This window comes from Solea solea, chromosome 17, assembly GCF_958295425.1.
Source record: "Solea solea chromosome 17, fSolSol10.1, whole genome shotgun sequence".
Lineage (NCBI taxonomy): Eukaryota > Metazoa > Chordata > Actinopteri > Pleuronectiformes > Soleidae > Solea > Solea solea.
In genome coordinates, this window is record NC_081150.1 from 13,896,972 (window position 1) to 13,922,298 (window position 25,327).

At 42.8% G+C, this 25,327-nt stretch overlaps 1 protein-coding gene across 2 annotated transcripts in view; it reads right to left on the bottom strand.

The window, feature by feature from the left end:
• Window positions 1-25,327, bottom strand: part of LOC131443537 (glutamate receptor ionotropic, kainate 2-like) — a 67,033-nt gene that overhangs the window by 17,129 nt on the left and 24,577 nt on the right. For both annotated transcript variants that reach the window (XM_058613207.1, XM_058613206.1), the window contains exons 4-11: window positions 24,634-24,815; window positions 23,056-23,109; window positions 20,769-20,942; window positions 3,348-3,491; window positions 2,502-2,609; window positions 1,395-1,508; window positions 1,113-1,319; window positions 32-255 (exon numbers count right to left, since the gene is read on the bottom strand). In XM_058613207.1, coding sequence (XP_058469190.1) covers window positions 32-255; window positions 1,113-1,319; window positions 1,395-1,508; window positions 2,502-2,609; window positions 3,348-3,491; window positions 20,769-20,942; window positions 23,056-23,109; window positions 24,634-24,815 — 1,207 coding nt within the window. The remainder of the gene's footprint in view (window positions 1-31; window positions 256-1,112; window positions 1,320-1,394; window positions 1,509-2,501; window positions 2,610-3,347; window positions 3,492-20,768; window positions 20,943-23,055; window positions 23,110-24,633; window positions 24,816-25,327) is intronic.

Here is a 25,327-nt window from a genome sequence, read left to right on the forward strand (position 1 = left end):
GAGGAAGGCAAAGGCAGGGTTGACATGTTACCTGGCTATGACAAACAGCACACAACTGACACCCAAGCAAGCCAGCAGAATATACATCCAGATATCAGGCGAGAGGGGGTTGAGAAAGGAAAACACTCCGGGGTTGGTGCCGTTGGGCTTGCGGTACAGGATACTTATCCCCAGCGTCATGAAGGGCTTGGAAAAGTCGATGACCTTCTCTCTTGCATAGGTGATGGTCAGAGGAGCCACTGCCAGGTCTGCTTTCTGTGACGAGAGAACAGGAAACGAAACAAAAAAATTGAAATCTTGCAAATGGCAAAAACAAAAAAAAATAGAAGAGAAAAAACAATCATATTAAAATCTGATTTCTGTCGTCAACAGAGCCACAACAAACGAGAGGAAATAGCCAGGGTCATTAGTTCAGCTAGATTGCCGGGGAGGTGGCTGAGCTTTTCCAGGAAATTACACGTTGTTTGTTCGATCCTTCTTCTTCTGTGGTTGGTGTCAAAGGTGAGTCACTGAGGCTGCAATCTTCAGATTATTTTAATCAGCAACAATTTCACCTTCTGTTCCATCGTAAGTTAGATCGGCCCTCCTAGAAGTGCAGAGTGCCTGCTCAGAAAATAATTTCAGGACATAACTTACTTCAGCAATAAGTCATGAGAGGGACGGTGTATATTATCATTTATTTAATGATTTAATGATTATAAAAACTAGTCTGTCTTCAAAACGCTGGCGCCAAAGAAAAAGGCCCGTTTGTAAGCTCTTTGTTTTCCAACTGGTTTCCAATTGAGTCTGTCAAGGATTGGTAAAAAAGACATCATTACCATAAACAGGTGTACACACACTGTGGTTCCAAAAAAGGACCAAGTCACGTTGTGAGTTGGCATGAAGAAAAAAAATGGAACAAGCTTTTGGAAAACACTTGAAACCATTAATTTGATTTTGGACACAATTTGACAAACCACTGGACTGGGAAAGATTCCCACTCGCTTAGACAAAAATGTAAAATACCAGAATTTAGAGGCACTTTCAGTGATGTCTTCATATTTATTTATTTATTTCTTTTAATAAAATTTCGACGTTTTACAAGCTGTGTGAGGTGTTGCTGGATGACTCACATGGTCCATCAGCTCTCGCACCATGCCGTTCCACTGGCCCGTGCCGTCGTCCAGCATGCCGTATTTCCCGTCTTCCACTAATCGCACCTCGTAGCGGAAACCCAGGATGGCAGAGAGCTCCCTCAGCAGGTCGATACAGTAACCCTCAAAGCGGTCATTCCCGTACAGAGGCTTGTCGGACTTCTTGAACATCACATACGGCTCCTCCTGTACAGAGAAATAGACACTGGTGTCTTTTTATGTTTTTCCAGTGTAACTGTGTTTTCGATGGGCTGTATTTACCAGTATGGTGGACACGCGCAGGGATTTGTTAGCCAGAGAATCGGTGACGTTGGACGCCTTGCTCTTGTGACTTTCTGTCATATTCAGACCGCTGTTAGGATCCCACGTTCCAATCTGTTGAAGCATTTCAGTATGGATTCAGTCAGTGGATGGATGAATAAATCACTGTGACACATCTAGACCAACAGTTCGACGTTTCAGACCCCGTTTGGACCAAGGTTATTATATGAAACCTCTAGTCCAGGGGTTTATTGGGTTTCTTAATTTTGCTCATGTTTTTCCTAACGTTGAACTCCCTGTGTCTCATGAGGGTTATGTATTATTATTTATGTTGTTATGTTCATGTGTGTTTTTTATTATTATTATTACCTGGCACAATAACTGTATCCAACAGCAGTATAATGCACATTTTGCACTACAGTATACTTCATGTGTCCTAATACATTTTTAAAATAGCATCTTTTGCTGGGGTTTTTATGACACAATACTTATTATATGACCTTTTTGATTCTTTTGAACACTAAAACTAAGCATTTACAAAAAGAACAACTAATAAAAACGAGCAAACCCGCTCTTTAATAACTCCTAAGTACAGGTCACAATGCTGTCCTCCAATGTGTCCACAAAATCCACATGCAGAGGTGGTTTGAGGACACGTGTGTCCACATTCCCGGCCGCGCGTGAACACAACCTGCTCTCAACCCAGATTGGAGACCGCCTCCACAGCTGGCGTCCTCTGATGTGCGGCAGTTACACACTATTTTACACTAATCAGGGCCCATACTGTTAATTTCATTCGCAGCCTCCGGCACAATTTCAACTCTGATCTTCACATGATTTCTTTTTTATGTGGTGCTTTAGAACTAGTTTCATGTCACAGGAGTGCGAGAGGAGCTTTGATTCACTCATACTTGTCTCTCCCATACACAAACACGCTGACAGCAGACACATCTGTCCACGCAGACTCTTTAGAAACAGACATCCATTCATATCACAGGAGACACAGTTCAGATGCATTTTTTATGCCATGTGTTAACAGTTGTACTTAGCATTGTCTACGTGTGTTTAGAGCAGGACTAAATGGAGTCTAAGACTCAGACGAAGCACCTTTTCCAGCCCTTCCTCCTTCAGACTGATCACATCCAGGTCGAAATCTGTTCTCAGTCCGTTGGTCTTGTTGAATAGAACGCGTCCAGTCAGGCCGTCCCAGTGAGCCTATATGAGCAATGAAATACAGCACAGTCTAAACCAACTAAAAATCATCAGCTCTCAGTACATCATTCCCCTCACCTTAAAGTCGTCTCTCTCTCAAAAATATCAATCTAACCTCTAACCATGAAAGTTTCTCCCCCCTCCTTAATTATGAATTCAAGCTCGCTCTCTCCTCGCCGTCTACCTCAACAACATAACAAGAGAAGAAGAAAAAAAAAAAAATAAAGCAAGAATAGAAGAAAGTTTGACAGGTAAGACTTCATTATGCATGTGGTTCATTGTGCTTGAAGTTTCACTTCAAAGCCATCGGAGGAAAAGACGGGCATGGAGAGCGACGGCAGATGCGGGGGGGGGGGGGGGGGATGGGGGGGGTACGGTGAAGCGCCAGCCACTACAATGGCTCATCCTGAAAATGATCTACAATGATACCATCCAGTGTACTTTGCAGAACAAAGCAAATGGCCGACCCTGACCAGAGTTGAGGAGGCACACGGTGGCTTTGATATAAAAACAGGTGGAGATATGCGAGGAGGAAGAAAGCAGGGAGAAAGAAGATGAACGCTCCAAAAAAAAACAAAAAAACTGGTAGACGGGTAGTTAATGTGGATAATGCAGTGGTTATTTAGATGCACATGTTTGAGACGTTCAACATCATTTGCATTATTCAACAAAAGGAAAATGCTTACAAAATGTAACAGAACACAACACAGAGCCACAGAGTTCAGAGGTCGAGACTCGTACCTCTTTGATGAGGCCGATGAAGCGCCCCCCGAAGCGCCACGGCTTGTGGCGATTGCACTGCAGCGAGCTGACGGTGATCTGCTGCGATTGCTGCACGGCCACGGCCACCACGTGCACGGCGTCGTACATCAGCGCCGCGTCCGTCTGCAAACAGGAAGGCGATATTGTTAGACGTTTTACAACCCCCGTCGATGCATTTGCCCCCACCGCCCCCCAACCCCACCCCACGACCTTTAATCTGTGCGATTGTTCACCTGTCGAGGAACATAAGAGACTGCGCGGAGTCTCGGGTGACTTGCTTTTACGCCTTATAGACAGGACAAGAGAACATAAATTAGGATTAATGCCCGCAGTAAATGCCCTGCACAAATGGCACAGTGTCTCAGTCTGTTAGGAAAAAAAATACCCGAGCACTGTCTGAGACGCTGAGGAAAGCTCTGCCAGGGAGTGGAAGGCCAGCGTGTCAGTGTGAAGACTAATGGTTCCTGATGGGTGTGACTGTTTCCCCAGAGAGAGGCAACTCAAAACAGGCACCAGTGCAGACAGAGACAGGGACGACTCTGACTGGAACACTTGCTTTAATGTGCTAGATATACACAGAGGAGAGCTGGGATGGATGAAGAATAATCCTTCATATAATGCACACAATAGGTCATCAGTGGGGAGAAAATGTTCACACACGATCTTTACCACGCTGTATATAAAAACTGGACGTGGCAATCTGGTTTGACGAGTGAAGCCTCGGTGGAAGGACAGAGGTAACGGTCAGCCCGAAATCTGTCGAGCCTATTTCTCATTTTTTTTAGACGACACATTTGCACAAGCGCACTTTGCGACAGTTTGTGCTATCGGAAAAAAAATGCCAACGGTTTCTGAGAAGCTGTGAAGTTGCACGACAAAGACAACGTGTGGTTATTACGGTAATTTCACTCGCACTGTTGCAGGAAGCCGTCTTTGTCACCAGGGAGAGTAAGAAAAACGCCTGTACATAAGTTTCCAACGGCCAGATATTGAAAGTAATTCTGGAAAAATGGACAAAAGCACGTAACTCACAGGACATTTTCTGGCCTTTTTACAGTTAAAATGAGCAAAATTAGACATTTCGAGGCTTCAGTGTTAAAGGGTTAATGGTGTCAATCGCTAGTTTTGGTTCTTCTTCAAGATAATGTTTACTTTTATATACAGTATGCTCTATGTTTCCTAAGAAAACTGCATATTGTTTCAACATTATGCAGTTGAAACTGCATAATGTTTCAACTATTTTTGAGGTTAATAAATCGTAATATGACCTTGTTTGTGGTATCACAATCATGTCATCACCCTTGTGTTGGGATATGTACTTAGATTGGATTAAGATTAGATTAGATTTGACTTTATTGACCTCACACTGGGAAGATTCTCCTGCTACAAGTACTGTATGTACAAAATAGAAAAAGAAGAGAAGCCAGAAGAATATGACAATCCAAATACAAAATGAACATAGAATAAATATTAAAATAGTGAAATAAGGTAAGAACAAGATTATAAAAGAAGATATAATGTATATAGATGAGGTGAGTGTATAGCGCAAAGACAATCTGACAGTCGTACAGTGTTTCTCCAGTGTCCGACACAGGGCTGGTGTTCAAAAGTATCACCACATTCTTGCCAATGCACAACTCTGACTGACGCGCGTCTCTTAACGTGACAAATACTCACACACAAAGCAGAGCTGGGACACATGAAAAATGGTCCTCCGTGTACTGTACAGCCAGTAATGAGTCATCAAAAGGAGTAAACGCTCAAGCTGAAATCTCTCTCACACTCTTTACCACTCCACCTTGGCATATACTATGAATCCCCCCCCCGCCACACACACACACACACACACATCACCTCTCTTTCAGCCCGTGCACTCAGTTTTGCCCAGATCCACACATTACAGCTCAGCTCAGATCCTCTTTTCCACAGTCCTACACAGAAGGAAACACACGGCGGTGATCTTATGTGACAAGTCCTGGACGAGCAACCTGCGAGGGAGTATGAAAAACATCTTTGAGAACACAAAGTCGCCGCAGCAGCTATAGGGTCTTTGTGAATGTGCCGGGCTGTCAGAGAGAATGATCCGTGCTTCAGTACAGCCGAGCACAAAGCAGGAGCTCACGGAGCCGCTGCTTAGCTCCATTCAGTTCCCTATGTCATCTCCATAGGTGCAGTAAAGTATCCATGACATCCACATGGAGGGGGGGGGGGAACACATGAAAGCTCTGGGGGGGGCAAAAGAATGATTCATGTAAAGTATGTTCAAACCTTATTTATGGTGGCAGGCCAATTAAAGAAATACATCTTGCAATCCGGCACCGCGTGGAGAGGAAAGACATTCAAGACAGGAGGAAGGAGGGAAAGGAGTTCACGTTTGGTTGCAGTTGTAGGCAGATTGTCACTTTTAGCTCGTCCCCCCCCCATGTTCTCCTGTGCTTTTGGAGATGGTGGCTGCAGATGTCAAAGGCAGCAGCAGATCAGAGGATGGGAGAGGCAATCTCTGCACTCTTTCATCTCCATTACTTTCCTGGGAAATGGAAGAGCTATGTGCCATATCTGCTCTCCCAGTGACTGTGCGGGTGTGTGTGTGTGTGTGTGTGTGTGTGTGTGTGGCGTTTGTGGTTAACGCTGATTAGGAGGGGGGAGAGTCTGCCATTTCACTAAAATATATATATTTTTTCACAACCAGTCAATATCCCAAACACTATTTTCCCCACTGAACGGAAAGTGCATCATGTTCAATCATCCAATTATTGTGTTGCCAGCTACGTACAAAGACATATTGTTGGAGTGAATCCAGCGTTTTCTTCACACACACACACACACCCACACCACCCTCCCTCTCTCATAGTGAATTCACAAAAGTTGTAACAATCACATTGAGCGTAGGTCCACTGCCTTCCATTTGGCAAGTACATGATACGTTTTTTTCAACTCACTCATTCAACAAAATACATTTTTGACTGATATAAGTTTTCCGCTTCCACTTATATATTTATTTAATGCCTTCAAAAATAATGAATATACCTTCACTTGAGTGTTGCTTGTGATTTTTTTTCTCCCCCCGCGCTCCTCCAACAACAACACCACTGCCCCCTTTTTTCATCCGAGTTCAATTACCCCATTTCTATTCCTAACGCCATTAAGTTGTTATTCACTTTGGTGCCACTGCATTATGCACACTGCCTTTTCCAATAAATCATTACAGCTATAAATATATTCTGTTGAAAAACAGAAGTGTTTACTTAAAAAACAGACACGGCCTTAAATCCCAGCTTTTTTTTTTACTTTTCCATTCACATCGAATTACGCTCCAATATGAAATCCAGCTCAGATTTTATGATGTGACACAGGACACTGATGACTCGCATCACAAAAGCTCACCAGATGTCATCTCGTATCCTTCACTTCGAGGAACACAGGCGATGGAACTGCTTTGTTTTACTCTCTCTCCGAGTCTATGCGGCACAAAGAGTCTCCAGATCAAATTGTTTTGTGTTCTCGTTGCTCCACGAGACGGCTCGCGCATCACAATGCAACACAAAGCAGCCAGAGGTGAAACAGTTTCATTTGTTTTCTTTTTACGGTAGTTACAGGCCAGGCTGCACTTGAGGAAGAGAAAGATCTGATGAATAAATGTGAGATTTAATTGGAAACGGTTATAACTCAGTTACACTGAGAGCAGTTCTTTGTGGAAAACAACAACAACAAACAACAAAATGCCTCAAAAGGCACAGAAATGATAAGCAAGCATTTGATATGCTAAAATAAATTTTCCCCCGAGAGGCTTCATATACATTATGTGTGTCGTATCCAGTTTCAAGGGGAAGACTGAAAAAGCTGTATAGGCTACATTGACAGTTAAACAGAGTTTTTTAAACGGAAAACATCAGAGAGAATGATTTGTTTATCATACAACTGGTGGATAAAGTTTATTAGATGTTGGACAGGACACTCCGGGGCCAAACTACTCCATGAATCCTCCACCAGCCTCTTTCCTCCCTTAAATGATTTATAACATTCCCTCTCTGATTTCCTGGATGTTCTACCCCTCGTCTCTTAACTTTTGCTCGCTGTGATATATTAAATATTGCCTGGCTTGATCCCTTTTTCCCCTACACTTGCATTTGATGCTGGAGCAGTTCCTGAAAGTCTCTCTCTGTGATGGAGACAAAAAGAGGTCGGCATGAGGTGCAAAGAAGTATTGGAGAGATCAAGAGCAGGGGGGGGGGGGGGACTCACAGCTCTGGTAGACTGCATTCAATTTAGAACAAATGTTAAGAGTGATCTTTACGATATTTGTCTCACAGACAAGCATAGGCCCTGTGGGGTGTTTTGAGTCTTTTAAAGGAATACTTCACCGATTTGCATTTAGCTTTTGTACTCTATTACTAGAAGTGATGACACTGGTGTAGTATTTTTTTTAAATTGTGCTTCCCAACCTCAGTTTCATTCTTTTTTTTGTTACGTGCCCACCAGTGACACTCGGTGAGACTTGAAACTGCAGCGCTAATTCCACACTTTTTAGACCCACTCGTAGGGGGGCGGGACCTCATTCCCAGAACGCAAACAGTGTCCGCCATCGTCCAGTTAAGCTAACAGGGGCAAGTGACACTGGTGGGCACGTAACAAAGAAAAGAATGAAGATATTTCTCAACTCAGGGGAAACTGAGGTTAGGAAGCACAATTCTTTTTAAAAATACTAGCCCTATTCTAGTAATACAAAGCTAAATGCAAATCGGTGAAGTATTCCTTTAACATGGAACCCAATCCTGAGACTCCTGGGAAAGTCTGACAGAGACAAGGAAAGAAACAAGAAGTCCCCAAAACTGTTCTGCCTAATCTCCTTTCTGTCTCTTCCACTGAAACATGCACATAACCACTGAAATCACACACTACTTCAGTGGGTTGGACAATGCTGGAGTAAATATGACCCATTTCAGCTTAGCTTGTGGCTAGTTGTTAGCATGTTGAGCTTCATTCCCGAGTCTCCCCACCAGCCAGTAAGCTAACAGAGGGTAAAATCTATCCTGGCCTGAATTTGACCATGTTTTATATTTACCTGTCGTCTCATTCTTCTGTGCACTGGCTCCTCGGGTTGCCAACTGTTAGGCCCGTTACATCCTCATATCAGAGACATTTGTTCTTTTTCTCGAGGTGGCTAGAACAAGAGCAAAGCTAGCTGTGGCGGCCAGGACATTTCAAACTTCAGTCCTCAAAGGGAATGACAACATTTCTGTTGTCGGACAAGAACTCCCAAACGAGGACTAGAAGAAAATAATGACGTCATTCTTTTCTCACAGCTCCAAAGTTCTCGTGTTCTTACAGATTATATACAGGCCTTGACGCTGGTATTACACTTAAGCTACTGGAAACTGTAACTCGAACTGCATTTTAAAGAAAAAAACAACACATTTTAGTTCAAACATCTGTAATACAAATAATCTTCTCTGAGCAAACTTCACTTCAAACAGTGCAAAACACGAATAATAAAAGGAACTCTGAGAGCCTCTCGCAGCCTCTTGTTGCTCGTGTAGTTTTCTCCGGATGCATGCTGTTTGAGATCACACAGACTCCGCCGTGCCCAACAGAGAAAACACGACGGGTGTAATTTGCCCCGTAGTCGTCATCCCTCACGCATTCCACCCACAGACATTCTTTTTCCCCCCCCCCGCTCACGTCTGTATTTTCCCCTTATACAAATCGTGCAATCTCTCATGAGTGGACTAATCTGTAATTTTTCTGTCATGGTGTTTGCACTGACTTCCATCCATCCATTTTCTAAAGCTTTATCCTCCACATAAGGGTTGTTGGGTGTTGCTGTACCAATCTCAGCCAGTCCATCACAGGGCCACATAGAGACAACCATTCACTCTCACACCTATGTTCAATTTAGAGTGTCCAATTTACCTAATCCCCATAATGCATGTTTTTGGACTGTGGGAGGAAAGCGGAGAACCAGGAGAAAAACCCACGCACACATGGGGAGAACATGCAAACTCCATGCAGAAAGACCCATGGTCAGACCGCCTGATGATTCCAGGTCTTCTTGAACAAATTTGTATTTTAAAGAATGGTTGGTTTGTTTCTTCAATTATTTCCTATGTAGCTGAGGGTGGGAACTGTGGCGGCCCTGACCAGTTTCATTAATTAAACTACTACATGGCAGTAGCTGGGGTGTGTTTTAGTCCAATGACTTAATAACTTTAATAACTTATTTTTCCCCATGTAATGCCCCTAACCTTCTACAGTACATCCTTCACATCTTTGTTTATCTTTGCATTTTCCCCCCTCCCTCTTTTAGGAACACGAAACGTGAGGAACATACAAACATTAGCACAGACGCGGGCACCAATTAGGAAGATGTAGCATGCGTGCCACATCCGCAGGAAAAACACAGACACACACACACACACACACACTCAGACGCGCTGACAACCCTCGACTCGCAGGCTACCCAGAGGCATGCCTCATTTGTCGCGGTTGCGTACGGTTTCCTCATTTAGAGCAGGTGCGACTGCGAAACCGAGCTATAGCGCCGCGGTGTGTGTGTATGTTTGTGTACATAAATATATTCATTTTCACGACATCAGTATTCATACTGACTCGCCACCTGCGCATAATTCCATAATTCCTCTGATAACGTAGCACCCTGAAAAATGACATCTCTCTTTCTCTTTTCACCTATTCTAAATCACTCATTCACTACCCAGCATTCCTCTTACCACACACACACACACACACACACACACACACTACCGCCTGTAGATGTGTGTACTGCGGCTGCTTGTGCACACTGCAACTGTTTATACATATCACATACATCTTATTAGCCCTAATAAGATTAACACTGACCTGTTATTCACCATGCATCGATGGCTTGCAGCTGCTGGGCGTCAAGCAACCACACACACACACACACACACACACATGCAGCATTGCCAGCAGCATCAGAGTCACTGTGTCAGTGGAAAAAGAGAGAGAGAGAAGCTCATTGTTTTCTCTGAGCTTGAAGTCACTCTGCCCTCAGATCACAGACAGGCCCGCAGGGTTTGATGATTTGATAGAGGAAGGAGGTAATTATTCGTTTCATGCCGTAGTTTATATGTATCTGTGCTGCTTCGCTGCGCAGTCGGTGCCACAGACTGTCATCGTCACAAACTGTGCTGTCAGCTAAGCTTTTGGATTTCAGTGTCTCAGTCAAGCTGAGGCTTATGTAAGGAAAAATGCCTCATTACATTATAATTTCCTACTTTAATCAGGATTCAACTCTCAGTCATTGGCTTAATGTTTTATCCGACTGAAATAATAATAATTAAAAACCCATAAGGGGCTTGGACACTGGTGGGACGTGTCTGGATATAATTAGTGAAGGATTTTAACTGCGTAGAAATCAACCACCTCCGAATGATGCCCGTCGAGTTGTTTGAGTAGTGGATGAAAAAGGCAATACAAGCTTATTCAAGGTCTCTGTAACAAAAAAAACACATTACACATAGTTTTTCAGTTTACTGCAGGTTATGTGCCTGAGGAGTTTTACATTTACAGCTTAAATAAGGGGACATAACATTTTAGTTTATTACGTTTAGCTGCTTGGGCAAACTTTGTTACCATTGGACAGTTTTTTTGTTGTTTTTTTTCAGTTTCCAGTCCATATTCCAAGCTACTACTATAAGCTGCACACCAGCTGGTTTGCCATTTTTACCGGCTTCGATTATGATTTAATCAAATGACCAATCTTTACTTATTTAAATAATTTTACACAGTTCTTTGAAACTTGTATAAATGCCCTCATTGATTGATAAGAAGGCCAACCATATCAGCAAAAATAAACTGGCATCAAGTATCGGCTGTCAGTTGTATTGATTTATAAAGATCATCAGGATTTTTTGGTTCTCGGCATTGTTCTACTTTTGTTTATTTGGATTAGTTTCATCCTCTTCCTCTTTCAATTCCACAATATAAGAACATGGTGCTACTACTACTAGAACAGCAATGTATGTAGGAGGTCACCATGTATTTCTGGCATCAGAGTGTTTTTTTGTTTGTTTTTTTATACTTCATTAATCCCCGTAGGGAAATTCCTTCTCCGCATTTAACACAATCCTCTACTAGAAACTTTCCCAGAATTAGGAGCAGTGGGCAGCACCTGAGCAATGGCGGTTGGGTACCTTGCTCCGGATGTACCCCAGCCCTTGGACTCCAACCAGCAACCCTCTGGTTACAAGCTAAGTTCTCTTTCCACTTGTCCATGGGCTGGCCAGGTGTCACATGTGACCCCTATGTAAGGTAATGCAATGTGTCAGAAAAGTTTCAGTCAACTACCAAAGTAAAAAAGATGAGAAACACTGAAATGTGACACATGTGATTTATGAACTATATTATGTCTGTTTCTGGCTTCCTCGCAGAGAGGGGAGAGGGGAGAGGGGGCCATGTCACATCACTTTGGTGGAGGGAAAAAAAAGTCCCTCAGGTGACTGAGACTCGGCACAGTGTCATCTCTCTCTCTCTCTCTGACTGTAACTTCTCCTCCATGTCTCCTTTGGTCTCTCCTTCGTCCACTTCTGTCTCTCCATTCATTTTTTATTCCTTCTCAGTGTCTCTCCTCCTCCGCCTCCTCCTCCTCCTCCTCCTGGATGTTCTGAGCCGTGTGTGGATGTAGCTCAGAGTGTGGGTATACGGGAAGACTTTGCCAATGTCATCACTGTCGTTTTTTTCCTCTTTCTTTTGTGTGTCGGTAGTGGTGGAGGTTTAATCTCTTCCTCACGTTGCATTTCCACATGCTGAGGCAACGGAACATCCCAGTTGCATTTTTTTTTTTTTTGTCACAAGGAACTAAGACAGGCTTTCTCCAGTGAGAACCCCTGGGTAACGAATCCATTGATTTATGGCTGTATGTGGAAGCAAATTTATGGCTATTTAAGTGCACTTTAAAGACGGATAAAGAAAAGCACTGCAGAGAGTTTAAAATAGGGGTTCCCATGGGAGTGACAGCCTGAGCACATCTCTGATGTATGTACATACATTTATTCAGTATTGATATCATGTTGAGGTATTTATCTCATCAAATACTGACAGATGCTTACATATTTCTTGAACATCAGAGCACTTTTTTGAATTTTTGATTTGATCTTGAAACAGGGTCATCACAGTGTGTTTGTTTATACCCAAGTGGGTAAAGTAGTTTAAACATGGGCAGGCTGTTCATACTGACAAGTTCATTTCTTCTGTTTGTCCCAAACAAACCTCTAGTGCTGCTTCCAGGAGAAAAAACAATATTGCACATCAGGTGCAATTGTTTCAATATAACATTAAAAGAGTATATGTTGGTGGCTGGGAGTTGATGGTGCCGTGTTAAAAGTAGGGTGGTAGATCATTTTCTGGAGCATTTTATACTGTATTTAAACTTAAAAGCCTGTAACCGATTAATCAACGCATTGTCACAATAATGACAAATGTCAGGAACAGACAGGCCTGTAAAAACACCATCCAATTATATTGAAAGGCCCATGCGCACTAATCGTGCATGCTCAGAAGACAGCGCCAGAGCTTATGCTAGCTTGCTAAATCCAACGTGAGAGTTGCAGCAACGTTATGGCACAAAAGATGCCAAAAACTGGTGTTGGTCGCATACAAAAGACGGTTTTTGGGAAACGCTACTGCCAAGAAAAAGGCTGATGCAGAGTGATCCAAAACCAGATGAACATCGGTGCTGCGTTTGAACGGTGGCCACAACTGGAAGCCCAGAAAGGGCTGCAAAGGGATGACATGGTGGCTCTGTTTCCTACTGGACTGGTAGGTTAACTTTATGTCTTTGTGAACTTTTTATTCGTATTCGTTATTTGTCATCATCTTGTTGTCAATTGAACAAGTATCCAGACAACACAGAAGTTACCGATGCTGTGCAGTTCTTGTGAATCTGTGTTTGTTGCGTGTTCCTGTCCTCTGTAGGCGTGGCTTCAGAGGAGAAGTCTGAAGAAAGGGGCTTGAACTTTTGAATTCAAAATGTAGTCTGCTCGAACAGTTTTTCCAGGATCTCCAACCCTACCTTTGATACTGATGTTGACTAATGTTTTCAATGTCCAGCATTTTAAGCTAAAATTAGCTAATTATTATGATTGTTGTGTAGGAATTTGGTCACCTAGTAAAATACTGGAAAAACTAAATTTGCTTTTAAATTATGCATCAAAATAAAAGTTGGTGCATTTCACTTAAATCCACACATTCACCTCAAGTTGACACTGGAGGTCATTAGAGTGAATAGGATTCATTCTGTGGAGGCTATGGATGTTTACAAAAGCTCATGGCAAAGTGTCCAAAAAGGACCAACCAACTGAGAGACGGACACCGCCGTCCCTGAGCCACATGCTACTAGTGTGGCTAAAAATGTCACAGGTTGCTACTGTAAGCGAGTGCGTATGAGAAGCAATCAATATGACTTGTGCCAAACCAGAGTCTGTGAATCCTCAGAGCAGTGGCGTCCCACTAGAGCCTTCAGGCAACAGCATGCTGTTGGCAGCACTGCCCACTTCAGACTCTGCCCTAATTAGCACCACGCTGCCTCGACCCTACATCTGATTAAGTGCCTGTTTAACTTGACGGCCTTTCCTCTTATTTAATCAGCCTCCAGCCAGGTTTACCTACAGAGACAAGTGGGTACCCTCTCCACGGGTTCTCCCCCCCTTTTAGTGCGTTTTTTACGGTGTCAGACATTTCCACAATAACAGAAATGACACGGGTTGTGATTAAACCGGGAGTCACTTCAGAGATGGGCGTCATCGACAGCAACCATCAGAAAGATCTGGACTCTACAACTCCTCCACGCTGGAAGAGTTGTTGAAGGGCTAAACAGTCGTTCACATTTTACTCCCATCTGGTTGTGAGGATGCAGGCAGTATGGAGGGAGTCCATATTTGATTTACAGTGTCAACAACACAAGCAGTGCTAATTACATCTGGGCTGCTCCTAAACAGTGGGCATTTTTGGGGAGGCCTGTCCAGAATGTCCAGGTAGAATGATGCTAACAATTTAAAACGAATGTGTAGGAACAACTTTTGTTTATTTTATGGCAGCATGTACCCACTTGCTTTTTGCATGTGTTTATCTACAGCTATAGGAGTGATTTCTTTTGGGGGTGTGAGTGTGCATGCAGGCATTTAAGGAGCAGTGTGATAATCATTATAAGGTGAATAAATTAATCAAAATATCATTTTAAGGACTGAATTTGATTTCCATTGATAACCCCCCCCCCCCAATGTGTGTCTAACTAGTAACTGCACCTGCACAAACAGAGAGGAAAACGTAAGCATGTGCTACTTTTTTGCCTTCTATACTGTGCAGTGTATATTATATATGTGTGTGTATATAGGAGGGAGAACCATGATAGCTTGTCTAAAGATCCCAAGGCCACACAATATATCGCTGAGCACAAGTATGACCATGACACTCCCAGGCCCTGCTGCCAGCACCATTTTCCATGGCCTGATTGTATGATAGACATCTGGTGATGGCTGTAGTCCCTGATTGCTCAGGCTTTTATTGTCCTATATAACTCTAGAGCTACACCCTGCTTGAGTTATACTGATGAGGAATGTCTGTCATGTACATGCATGTGTGATACAGTGTGTAACTTACAGGGGGGGGGCAATCTGTTTTTCATTTGAATCTATTTGTAATTCCCTTTTATCCTCATCGCAGTTTAGTTTATCAACATAAGAAGAGAATGAATAAAAGCCGCATTAAAGTATAATGTGGTAGGGGAAGCAAAAATCCAACAAAGGATAATATATGTCTCCTTTTAAATACCTCATCTGCCTCTGCCTGTTCTCTCACCCACAAAAGGCTTCTATGGACCGAGGGAGCACTGGTGCTAATAATGTTGATGCTGTGCCAAGCCCAGCTGGTGGTGCCCGGCACAGGGCATCGAGTGTCTGCTCTCCACAGTCGCTGTCTTTAAAAGGCTCTTTCCTCTGCCAACTGAGATCAGACGGAGTGAGATCACATTGCTGTAATGGACACAACCGACCTGTGAGTGTGTGTGGGGCTTACTCTGTTTGCTCTGTCCATCCACTATCAAATTAAACATTGAAACGAGGCGATTTAGAGCTGGACATAAGTGAATAGGCTCGTATTTTTCTTCCTGAAAAAAACATGCACATGTGACAAATGAACAATTCTGGATGAGAAGCTCTTAACTGTGATCAATGAGTGCGTTTCAGAAACTATGACAACACAAAACTTTTTTCAGGAGTTTCTCTAACTCAGTTCTGTTGTCAATACTCATATATCGCTGAGTGAAAAGTGGCCCAAAACAATTGGAGAATAATCACAGTAATTAAAAATGAATGTTATATGAACCAAACTGCACTCCACCATGCAGCACTCCACTATATGCATTGATATTGAATGTGACCAAATCCAATGTACTGAACTTATCTAAATTGCAGTGTTGAGGCCGAAGTCAATCCTGAACAAATTAAAGGAGCCCGGAATGCAGAATCTAATATCCACTAAAGTGATTAATGTCAGGGAAAGTTACAGTATACATCCTCTCCTCAGTATCATATTGACTGGCGAGCACCAAACTTGGCTCAACATACGTAACTGAGTGTGGTATGAGTTCAGCTTCGCAGAGACAGAGACCTCTATGAGCAGCCATGTGCTTCTTCCATACAACAGATCCACTATTGAGAGCCGAAGACCCCCCCTCCCCTCTTGGAGGAGCCGCTAAATCAGACACCTCACACTGTGTGCTCAGCGTGTTTCACAGTTACATACAGGATAATACAAACACACGCTTGTATGTAAACATGCATTGTAAATCACACTCCCCGCCACCTACAACAGGTTCCTCCATCTTGCTCTCGCTGTGTGGAGGCGGATCCCACTCTCCTCCCAACAGCCCTTGTTAATGCAGCAAGGTGTCTCTTCTCTCCTTGTCTCGCTCTCCCCTTGAGCATTTCCCAGTAAAACCTGCCTCCTCCTCTTTTTTCCCCTCCATTCTTCATTCCCCCCGCTCAGAGTGTCGCTAAATCAAACGGCAACATTTATAAACATTTGTATTTGTACTCATCACAAAACACACTTATTGTAGTTTTTGATTACATTTATTTCTGGGGACCTTTTGGTTGTAAATGTAATTTATAATGTAGGTTTTCATGTTCCAGTGACACATGTTCCAACCACAGGGGGAAAACCCATATGCCGCAAACCAGGGGTGTCCAAACTTTTTTATGAAAATTAAAATAAAATTGCCTTTCTTTCACATCTGGAGTCAAACGATATAATATGAGATAAGTGCATATAGCCGTCTGTCACAGGGCAGTTTTCAAATCCAGGACAAAGCACAACTCCTCACCAGCTGAGCTAATAAGGGTGACACGTCCCTCCCTGGCCATAAATAATACATTATAAAACAAAGCATGTCTGTCATAAACTGTGTTTACATTGCAACCAATTTGTCACTATGCATAATTTATGCTGCACTCACATGGATGAGTCACTTCAATGTCTGACGGTGGTCGGGTCTGACGCTCGATGCTAGTAATGGCTAGTGGAGATTTGCAGAGCAAAGCGTTAGCATTGTCGCGGCTAACTTAGCAAGAGCGGCTATTGTTGCTAAAGTGCTGGCGAAGTGATGTTCGTTGTGCCATTTGTGGGTGAACTTTGCCTAAAGGCCTTTGCACAGCGGACACGTTGTTTTGTGCAAATGATATGCACGATTCAAGTATTTTGAGAACACGTGTCCAATCAAAGTATCAAAGTATCAATCGGGTCGGATTTTCCCAAGTTTCCTTTTCCGACGAATTCACAGATACCCAATCAGAACGAGTGTTGTTGACGTACAGTTTGTCCAAACATATAACACGGTGGCTAATCACTCGATTGTGTTTGTTTCCCATAACCCCGTTCCTTTTGAGTTGTAACGCTAAGCTAGCACCTGTGCTGGAATACTTGCATAATTAAAGTCAAACAACAGACCCACAATGCAGTTTGTCAGCACTTGATGCCACACAGTGAATGAGAAACGTTTCAGTTGATGCCTCTAAGTCAAAGAACGTACGTACACTTAGGCCACAAATGCACCGGCCTGGGCTACAAGCACAGGGGTTTGTTTCGATTAGTGATATGCTTTCAAAATGGACGTGGGTAGGAAATGATTTCATGTTGCACATCACCGCTTTCGCGCTCTAAATTTGGTGGAATGGGAACTTCGGTCTGTGCATGTATCACTGAATCCCCTCGTGCGTGGTATGCAATTTGTTTCCTGTGGGGGCAAAGCAGACTGCCAGCAACAACCGTGTAGGGACGGAGAAACAAAAAACAACGCTACTGCTGAGGAAGACACCAGTACTAAGACGATTAAGTGGATTTACATCTCTATCTATCCGTGCATTTAAATGACATTAGAAAAAAACTGAATTTACAGTATATACCTGGGTAATGCAACTGCAGACAAGCAACTACGGCCTATATACCTTCCGTCTGACCAACATCCAACGTCCTGTGCATGAACCACATTTTCCATTCCCACCCCTGGCTAGAATCAAAAAAAATGTAGAAGAAGCTGATATCAGTGTTGCCAACCACAATTCACTGTTCAATTCAATGATTCTAAGGCTTTTCAGTAGAAAGAGAAAAGTCAATTTACAGTCAGTGAGGGCAAAAATGTTTTTTTGAATCATTGTCATTAGCAGCTATTTCCAGCATCCTGTGAAAATGGGCTCTGCTTTCACATCTCCGTGCTGATTTCTTTTTGAATTTTTGTTTTTTTCTTCTGGTTGTTAGCCCACATTATTCTCACATGGCTGCTATACACATTATCCAAACATCTGCTCTCTATTAATAACGGAGTTGTTATTATGAACCATTATAGGTCAATATTCAGTTGAGAACAGCGAGTCCTCTGTTGTCATTATACAGTAGCTAATATGCGATAATGGACATAAATGAAATGATGCAGATGTGGGAAATGTAGACACAACTGGGAGATGTTTTACTAAGTGAATCTGTGAATGGGGATTTAAAAGAATGCAAATTACAACAAAGCATAAAACCAAATAAGGCCATGGCTGCGGGCATATAATTACACACAGATGGGGGAAAAAATAATGATCAGATTACATGCAAACAGTGTCTACATACAGTATTGACACAGGTTGTTCATCTCTAACTGCTTGTTAATGATACACAGTTAAAACAAGTCGAGTTAAAACTATTTGACTTAGAAGAATACTCTGGGGGAAATGGTTAGAGATGAAGCGGAAGATATTTCGCATGTCCACACACATGAACCGGACTAATTAGCATCCCCGCTCTTCTTCGTTCTGCATCGCTGCCTGTCAGAAATACCTCTGACAAAAAGAGTTCAGAGGCTTAGTGTTTGTGTCCGTGAGCTCGCCTCGGCCGCGAAAGGTAGCGCTCATTATACACCCTTCCCCGAGACAACACTCGGCCTCACCCAAGGCACCGAGTGTCACTGTGATTATACACTGGCCCCAAATTAATGCGAGGCTAGTGGTGCTGAGGAAAGCGTCACACACATCTCTCGGCAGTCATGACATCCCCACCCCCATCATTCCTGTCGGAACTCATCGTCAACCCCTACCTTCCTCCTCCTCCTCCTCCCATCTCAGTCAATCAATCCTTCATGAAATCACAAGGTGACACGGATGGCGTCGTCCTGGTAACCAGTGCTACACAACTGTTGCCTGGTCACCGAGCACAAAAAAAAAAAAGAAAAAAAGAAAAGAAAACCAGAGCCAGAGCCCAGCAACGCTCCCATGTTGCAGAGAATGAAAAGGTATGAGAGAGGAAATAAAAGGCTGTGGGGAGGCTGGAGGGTTGTGGGGGGTGGAAGGTCACACACTGGCTGCTGTAGCCCTCACACATTTTAATTTAATGATACCTTTCCAGGCTTCTCTGGCCAGAGCGGTGTCGCATAAATGTCACTGAATTAAGAGACATTTAGATTTCATCTTATTCTAACCAATGCACACACCCACATAAATGTTTCTTGACTATTCTTCCTTTATTATGCAATTAAATCAACACTCTCACTGTATATATATATATATCTTCACACTGCTATCTGCTTATTCCTCGGTGTAACATATCCTCTTAGGCCAGAACACTGTGAGGAATATATATCGGAAACCCAGATTTGTAAATAGAGCTCTCTAATGAAGCACTTTATCACGCTCGCACGAGGCTCCGGACGTATTATTTATTATTTAACGGTAGTTCTAGTCCAGTGAGATATGTCAATATATAGAATAGGATCTGACAAAATGATTCATGTGACGCTTATTAATCAATTCAGCAGTCTCCACTAACATCTATTAATTTCCAGTGGATAGAATCAAGTCATTTAACCTCGCTGTGCTTTGCTTTAATCTCTTTACATACATAACTGCTGAGCTTGGAAAAAAAGATGAATGGTGAATATGTTTAACACATGTTTATGGTTAAATATTACAGAAATCGTTGGTAAATTTAGATGTTTATATATATATATATATATATATATATATATATGTCCAGGAAGTATCCAGAAGTTAAAACACATTTATTTCTCTGACAGATTGTTTGCGGAAAGCAGAGAAGGGTCATGACGGATAGATGAAGAGACATCGTTCACACCGCGACTAATCTGAGGGCTTGTATTTAAGTCTTTGATGCGAGGACACATTTTTCATTAGGAATCTGCTCGCAGATCTTAAATCTGCCAGGACAAAAGAAAAACAAGCCGAAAGAAGGAGAGAGAGAGAGAGAGAGAGGAAAAAAAAGAGGTGTTTGTCTGCAAGGAAGGTGTTGTGAGGAGAGGGAGGGGTAAATTGACTGTTTACACCGAGAGACACAGAGAGGGACCTTGAACGTCCATGACAAGCTTCATTCCTGTTTTCACTTTCAAATCACCTTATCCCACTTCTTTTTTTTCTTTTTTTTTTTTTTGGACAGCATCCCAAAAAAAGCCGAGGCCATCATTTCCATCCAATTTGCTCCCTCGCTCTGCGTGAACACTGACAGATTGTCATATTTTGGCCACGCTCCCAGCGGAGAGCTGGGAGAGGCAGGAGGGCAGATAAACGGCTATTACCATTCACACCGCCTCATTACTGAGCATTTAGACCCAAGAGCAGCAAAGCAAAGATTTCGCGTGGAGGGCGCCCGTGCTGCTGCTGCTGCTGCTGCCACGCCCACAACAGGAGCGCTGCATCATGGGACGCGGGATTGACTTAACTGACGGTAGCTCCACCGCTTCATCAGAGAATATTTGTGCTTATGCCATGAAATCCTCAAAACTGATGTAGACCGTAAAGACTTGTAGGACTGATTTGAGTCCTACAAGAACAGCAAAGCGCTCGGTTGCATCGAAAGAGAAAACAGAGGTACGCCTACCGTCATGAAACCATCCAGCAGGCCCGAGTCCGGTTTAGGCGGAGCTTGTAGCCGCTCCATCGACCACTTCTCGATGATTGACGTCACCTGAGAGTTTTCCGTGTTGAGGATGCGGAAACCGGTCATGTTGACTCCACTGAAACGATATGGCTCCACGTCCACGGCAAGAAGATCCTGGAAGCATAAAGACGGATGTCTAGATGAGCATAAGGAGATTAAACTAAAGAATAAAGTTGGAACATCATGTCGAGAGAGCAACCGAGATTAAAATCGAACTAAAACTAGATTAGATTAGTTTTCTACATGCGTCATTAGCAATGATAGCTCATCCAGAAATGTACATCTTTTTTTTGGCATACGTCACTATAGTGACAATAAAAAGCGCAACACAAGCTTGTTTTAATCCCCTGAAAACTCTCAGCAACCACTTTTCACGGACAAATAATGACTCGATTTCAAGCTCAAAGGAGTTGCGTTTACCCAATCTGGGACCAAACCAAGAGGAGAATCCAACAAAAACAACTCAACTTCACAAGAGAAACTATCCACGAAATCTCGTTGACGGAGTAAGAGAAGCAGATGAAGAACTAAAGAACATGACAGAACCTCAGATCGGCTGGTGGTCAGTTGGCACCAAGCATTGAGGGCCATTCTGTGTCAATCCAACGTCCGTTAAATTCAAATTTAGAATTTGGTCTCCTGGGTACAGATTTCCACATAGTTTTCAACATGTATGTATCTGCTTCTCCTGATATTTTTGGGCACCTAGTGGAGTTCCTGATGAACATGTACATGCAGTTGTGAATAGACTTTCTGACTTTGAGAAAAATCAATTTAGTACAATATCAGTCAGATTAATATGTTTGCACATCTTTTAAAAGTATAAACTGATTTTCTTCTGCCATGTAAATGGACTGACATGCCAGCCTCTTGTTTTATCTTTCACGACTGTGATCACTGCCTACTATCACCTGGAATCACTGATGACACAAAACTTGTCCATTACCGTTTTTTTTTGTTTTTTGTTTTTTTTAAACCGCAGTTGAAGGTATTTCAGGGGTTATTTAATCGCACGCTGAGGCAGTAGCGCCGATTAAGGCGAGGCTTTCAAGGTTACTGGCGGGCTTTTGGTGGACTGCCATCTATCATGTGGAAGTGAAAGGACGACCCGATTGTCCTGCACGCGGCGTGTCTGGCGTCTCACCAGGCAGATGTCTCTGGACACGAACAACACAGTTGATGGAGCAGCAGCATCTGATGCACACAGAATGGTCAATGTTTGCGTTTCCTTTTCTGGGAGCGGCCTGGATGGCTCGGTACCAGTGTACAGCAGTTTTTGGCCAGCACAGGGAGCTCCAACCTGCCAAGCACTGGCTGATCTTAAAGTAGGCACGTTTCCACCTCGAAAAGCAGCAGCCATAATCACCGTTCTCTTTCCTTTCCCAATGACATGCCTGCTGTCACTGACTCCCCTTTCATCTACAGCCTGGTTCTTATACGTGAATGCACTCTGGAATAGCGGCGCGTCTCGGGCACAGGTGAATGTCTTTTTCAGGTCACTTTTCTCCAACCCCTTCCCCCCCCCCACACTTCAGCCTTTGCAATTGTGCTCCAAACAACACAGCGTGCCATTTGTTTGTTAGAACTATAATGGACCAAATGAGTGACAGTCTCATCTGCTCAGGGCTATTAGCCGAGCTCTCAGTCTCCTATTTTGAAGATGTGCTGCTTTTTTTTTTTTTTTCCTCCAGAGCGTAGCAATCTTTGTAGCGGCGAGATCAAAGAACTTCAATCGCTGCGAGAGTCAGAATAAAATATGTCCAACTGCTTTTGTTTCCTACACTCAGAGATGTGGACGGCCCGGTGAGGGAGCAAAGGTTGGTGCAGATTCTTAGAAAATAAGCAGATGTCAAACTTTTTTTTTTCTCACACAACTTGTACTTGGAATGCTATTGGTATATTTATTATCAGCTACATGACAGTGAGGAAGCTTTTCAAATGGGTCTGTAGCACAGGAAAATAATGACTTTCTTTGGCTTTCCTGGTAGAGTTATACTTAATTTTCTTCTCAGAGAGGAAAACACTGCTATCAGACAATCGGATAGATGGATGAGTCTTCTTGTTTTTTTGTTTGCCTTGCAACAAGTAAAAACAGGTGAGTGTTTGTACAGAAACACACTTTGAAAACTGGTTGAACCGCATACTTTTTTCAAGCCAGTGGAGCAGTGGTATAACCCTACCCACTAACCTATACCATATCATTGTTTAAAAGTGCCAGTGTACTTACCAGGGTAGTAAAAATGTAATGGTAGTACTCCGTCATCATACCCATGGCGAGCGCCTATAGGGAGGAGAGAGAACAGTGTGTAACTGTAAATCAAAGATTAGTAGCTTAACGATCGTGTACTCGTTCATTTTAATTCTTCATTTAACTTTTAATTTAATTTAGTCGCTCTGCTGTTACATCCCGGGTAAGAGAAGGCATAAAAAGATTCTACATAAACTATACGAGTAGTTAGGTTTTGTATAAAACTTCTCCTCCAGTCCCTGAAGGAGAAATTTAAACAAACACATCCAAAGTTGTGTTTTTTTTTATTTTTTAATACCTGTTCTTAAAAATAGGGTTTTTAAATAGATACCTTTCACAAATATGTGTTGTTTATACTGATATAATTCTGTTTATTTCACAGCTCCCTCTCTCTCTCTCTCTCTCTCTCTCTCTCTCTCTCTTTGTCAAAGTGATAAAAAAAATGAATAAATCTTCAAAGAATCTTGTTATTGTCTCAGTCGGGGGCTTTTTATAGTAAAGAAAATACAGCGCGTGTGGTCACGGCGAGAAGGGAAAGTGTCGGAAAACATGACTCGCAGCAATTTTCAGCCGGGATTTTATCAGTGGATGCACCGACTTGTGCTGTTGACACGCCGTATTTTTATAGTTGTTGTTGTGGTTGCGCCTACCAAGTATTCATCATCAATAAATAATCATTCTTGTTGCTCCCGCAGACGTACAGCTGCACAGAGACAGTGCGGCAACACTCGCGAGGAGACTTCCATTCAATAAGAACCCCCACAGTTCTCATAAATAATGCGCCTCTGTTAAATGAATTTAACATGCCCGTGAACAGAATTAGACTTTCTAATTAAAAAAAAAAAAAAACCTTTATTGTGCAATGGAGTGCATTTATTATGATGGGTCAGCAGAAGAGATCTAATATTCCACCGCGAGATTAAAGACGCACGGAGCAGAAAGGGGGTATCTGAATCATTCGGATCATTGCTTAAAGAGAGAAAGAGCAATAAAAGGAACACATATAAGCTTATTGTTTTAGCACGTATGCATAATGGATGAAGTGTGAGCCTATGGACCGAGTCTATGATTCTATTAGGGGGATTTATGTTAATTCTGGGAACTGCAGTGAATTCATTTTTTAATCAAATTCACAAATTGCAATTATTGTTCACTGATGTAGCATAATGTTCCGTCAACTTCTCAACATTATGTACTGAACTTACGGGGGGGGGGGCGACTAATAATAGTAATACTAATCATAATAAATAGTTGCAGCCTTTTTATCTTTTGTACATTGATATTCATCTTGTTGAATGATGTAAATAAATTCATTTATTTCTATCATTGATTGCTGTGAAAATTCAACGACCGAGTGAAAACAATTCAACAATCTATTTATAATGGTTTCTTTGTGACCATTGAGCCAAAAAACAAACAAAGAATCAGTCTTAAAAATCAGCATCTGCCCAGGATTCCACAAACAGCGCATTATTATGAATTATTACTAGTTTCATGACCAATCGTTTTGTCTGTAACTAACTCTAAATCTACTGCGGCTCATTCATGAATGCGTACCTGCTTTAGGATCCAGGCGGCCATCTCGTGTCCACAGTCAAAGATGATATGGAACTCCTTTGCCTTCTTCATCTCCTTCAGAAGTGGCTTGGCGTCCTTGGTCTCCGTGGACAGCTGTCGGATCTTCAAACGAATGTTGTAGCGCGACGGCGCCTTGATCAGCTCCTGCAGTCGAATGAGACCTGCGGACAGAGCGGACACACACTGTCACTGAAAGCAATTTTAAAGACCGTGTTTGATCTTCAGCCTTTTTGAGGTAACTCTGGCTGCTGAGGAGGCCACAATAAAACAACAGGTTTTTTTTTTTCCTCAGCAGAAAAAGGGCTCATTTGCATGCCATCCTAATCCACAGTGTATTGATCTTCCCACTCATGCCTGGCAAGAAAACAGACTGCCACAGACCTTTCAAGAGAGTTTAACACCATGCCAGCACTTTGCATCACAAAACAGGAAAGAAAACTATATATACTTTTCAAAATCCCACATCTTGTTTTACAGTATAGCACTGAATAGGTTAAATTTGACCCTGATGGAATGCCGTGGTCAAACCGGTCTCTCCTGTCTCTCTCACACACACTCTTCAGATTCACTCTGATGAGAGAGGCTCTGTTTGCCCAGCATGCACTTGCCCCCCCCCGCCCCCCCGCCCCCCCCGGGGAGCACGGAGCCGCCGTCGCATACTGAGCTACAATCT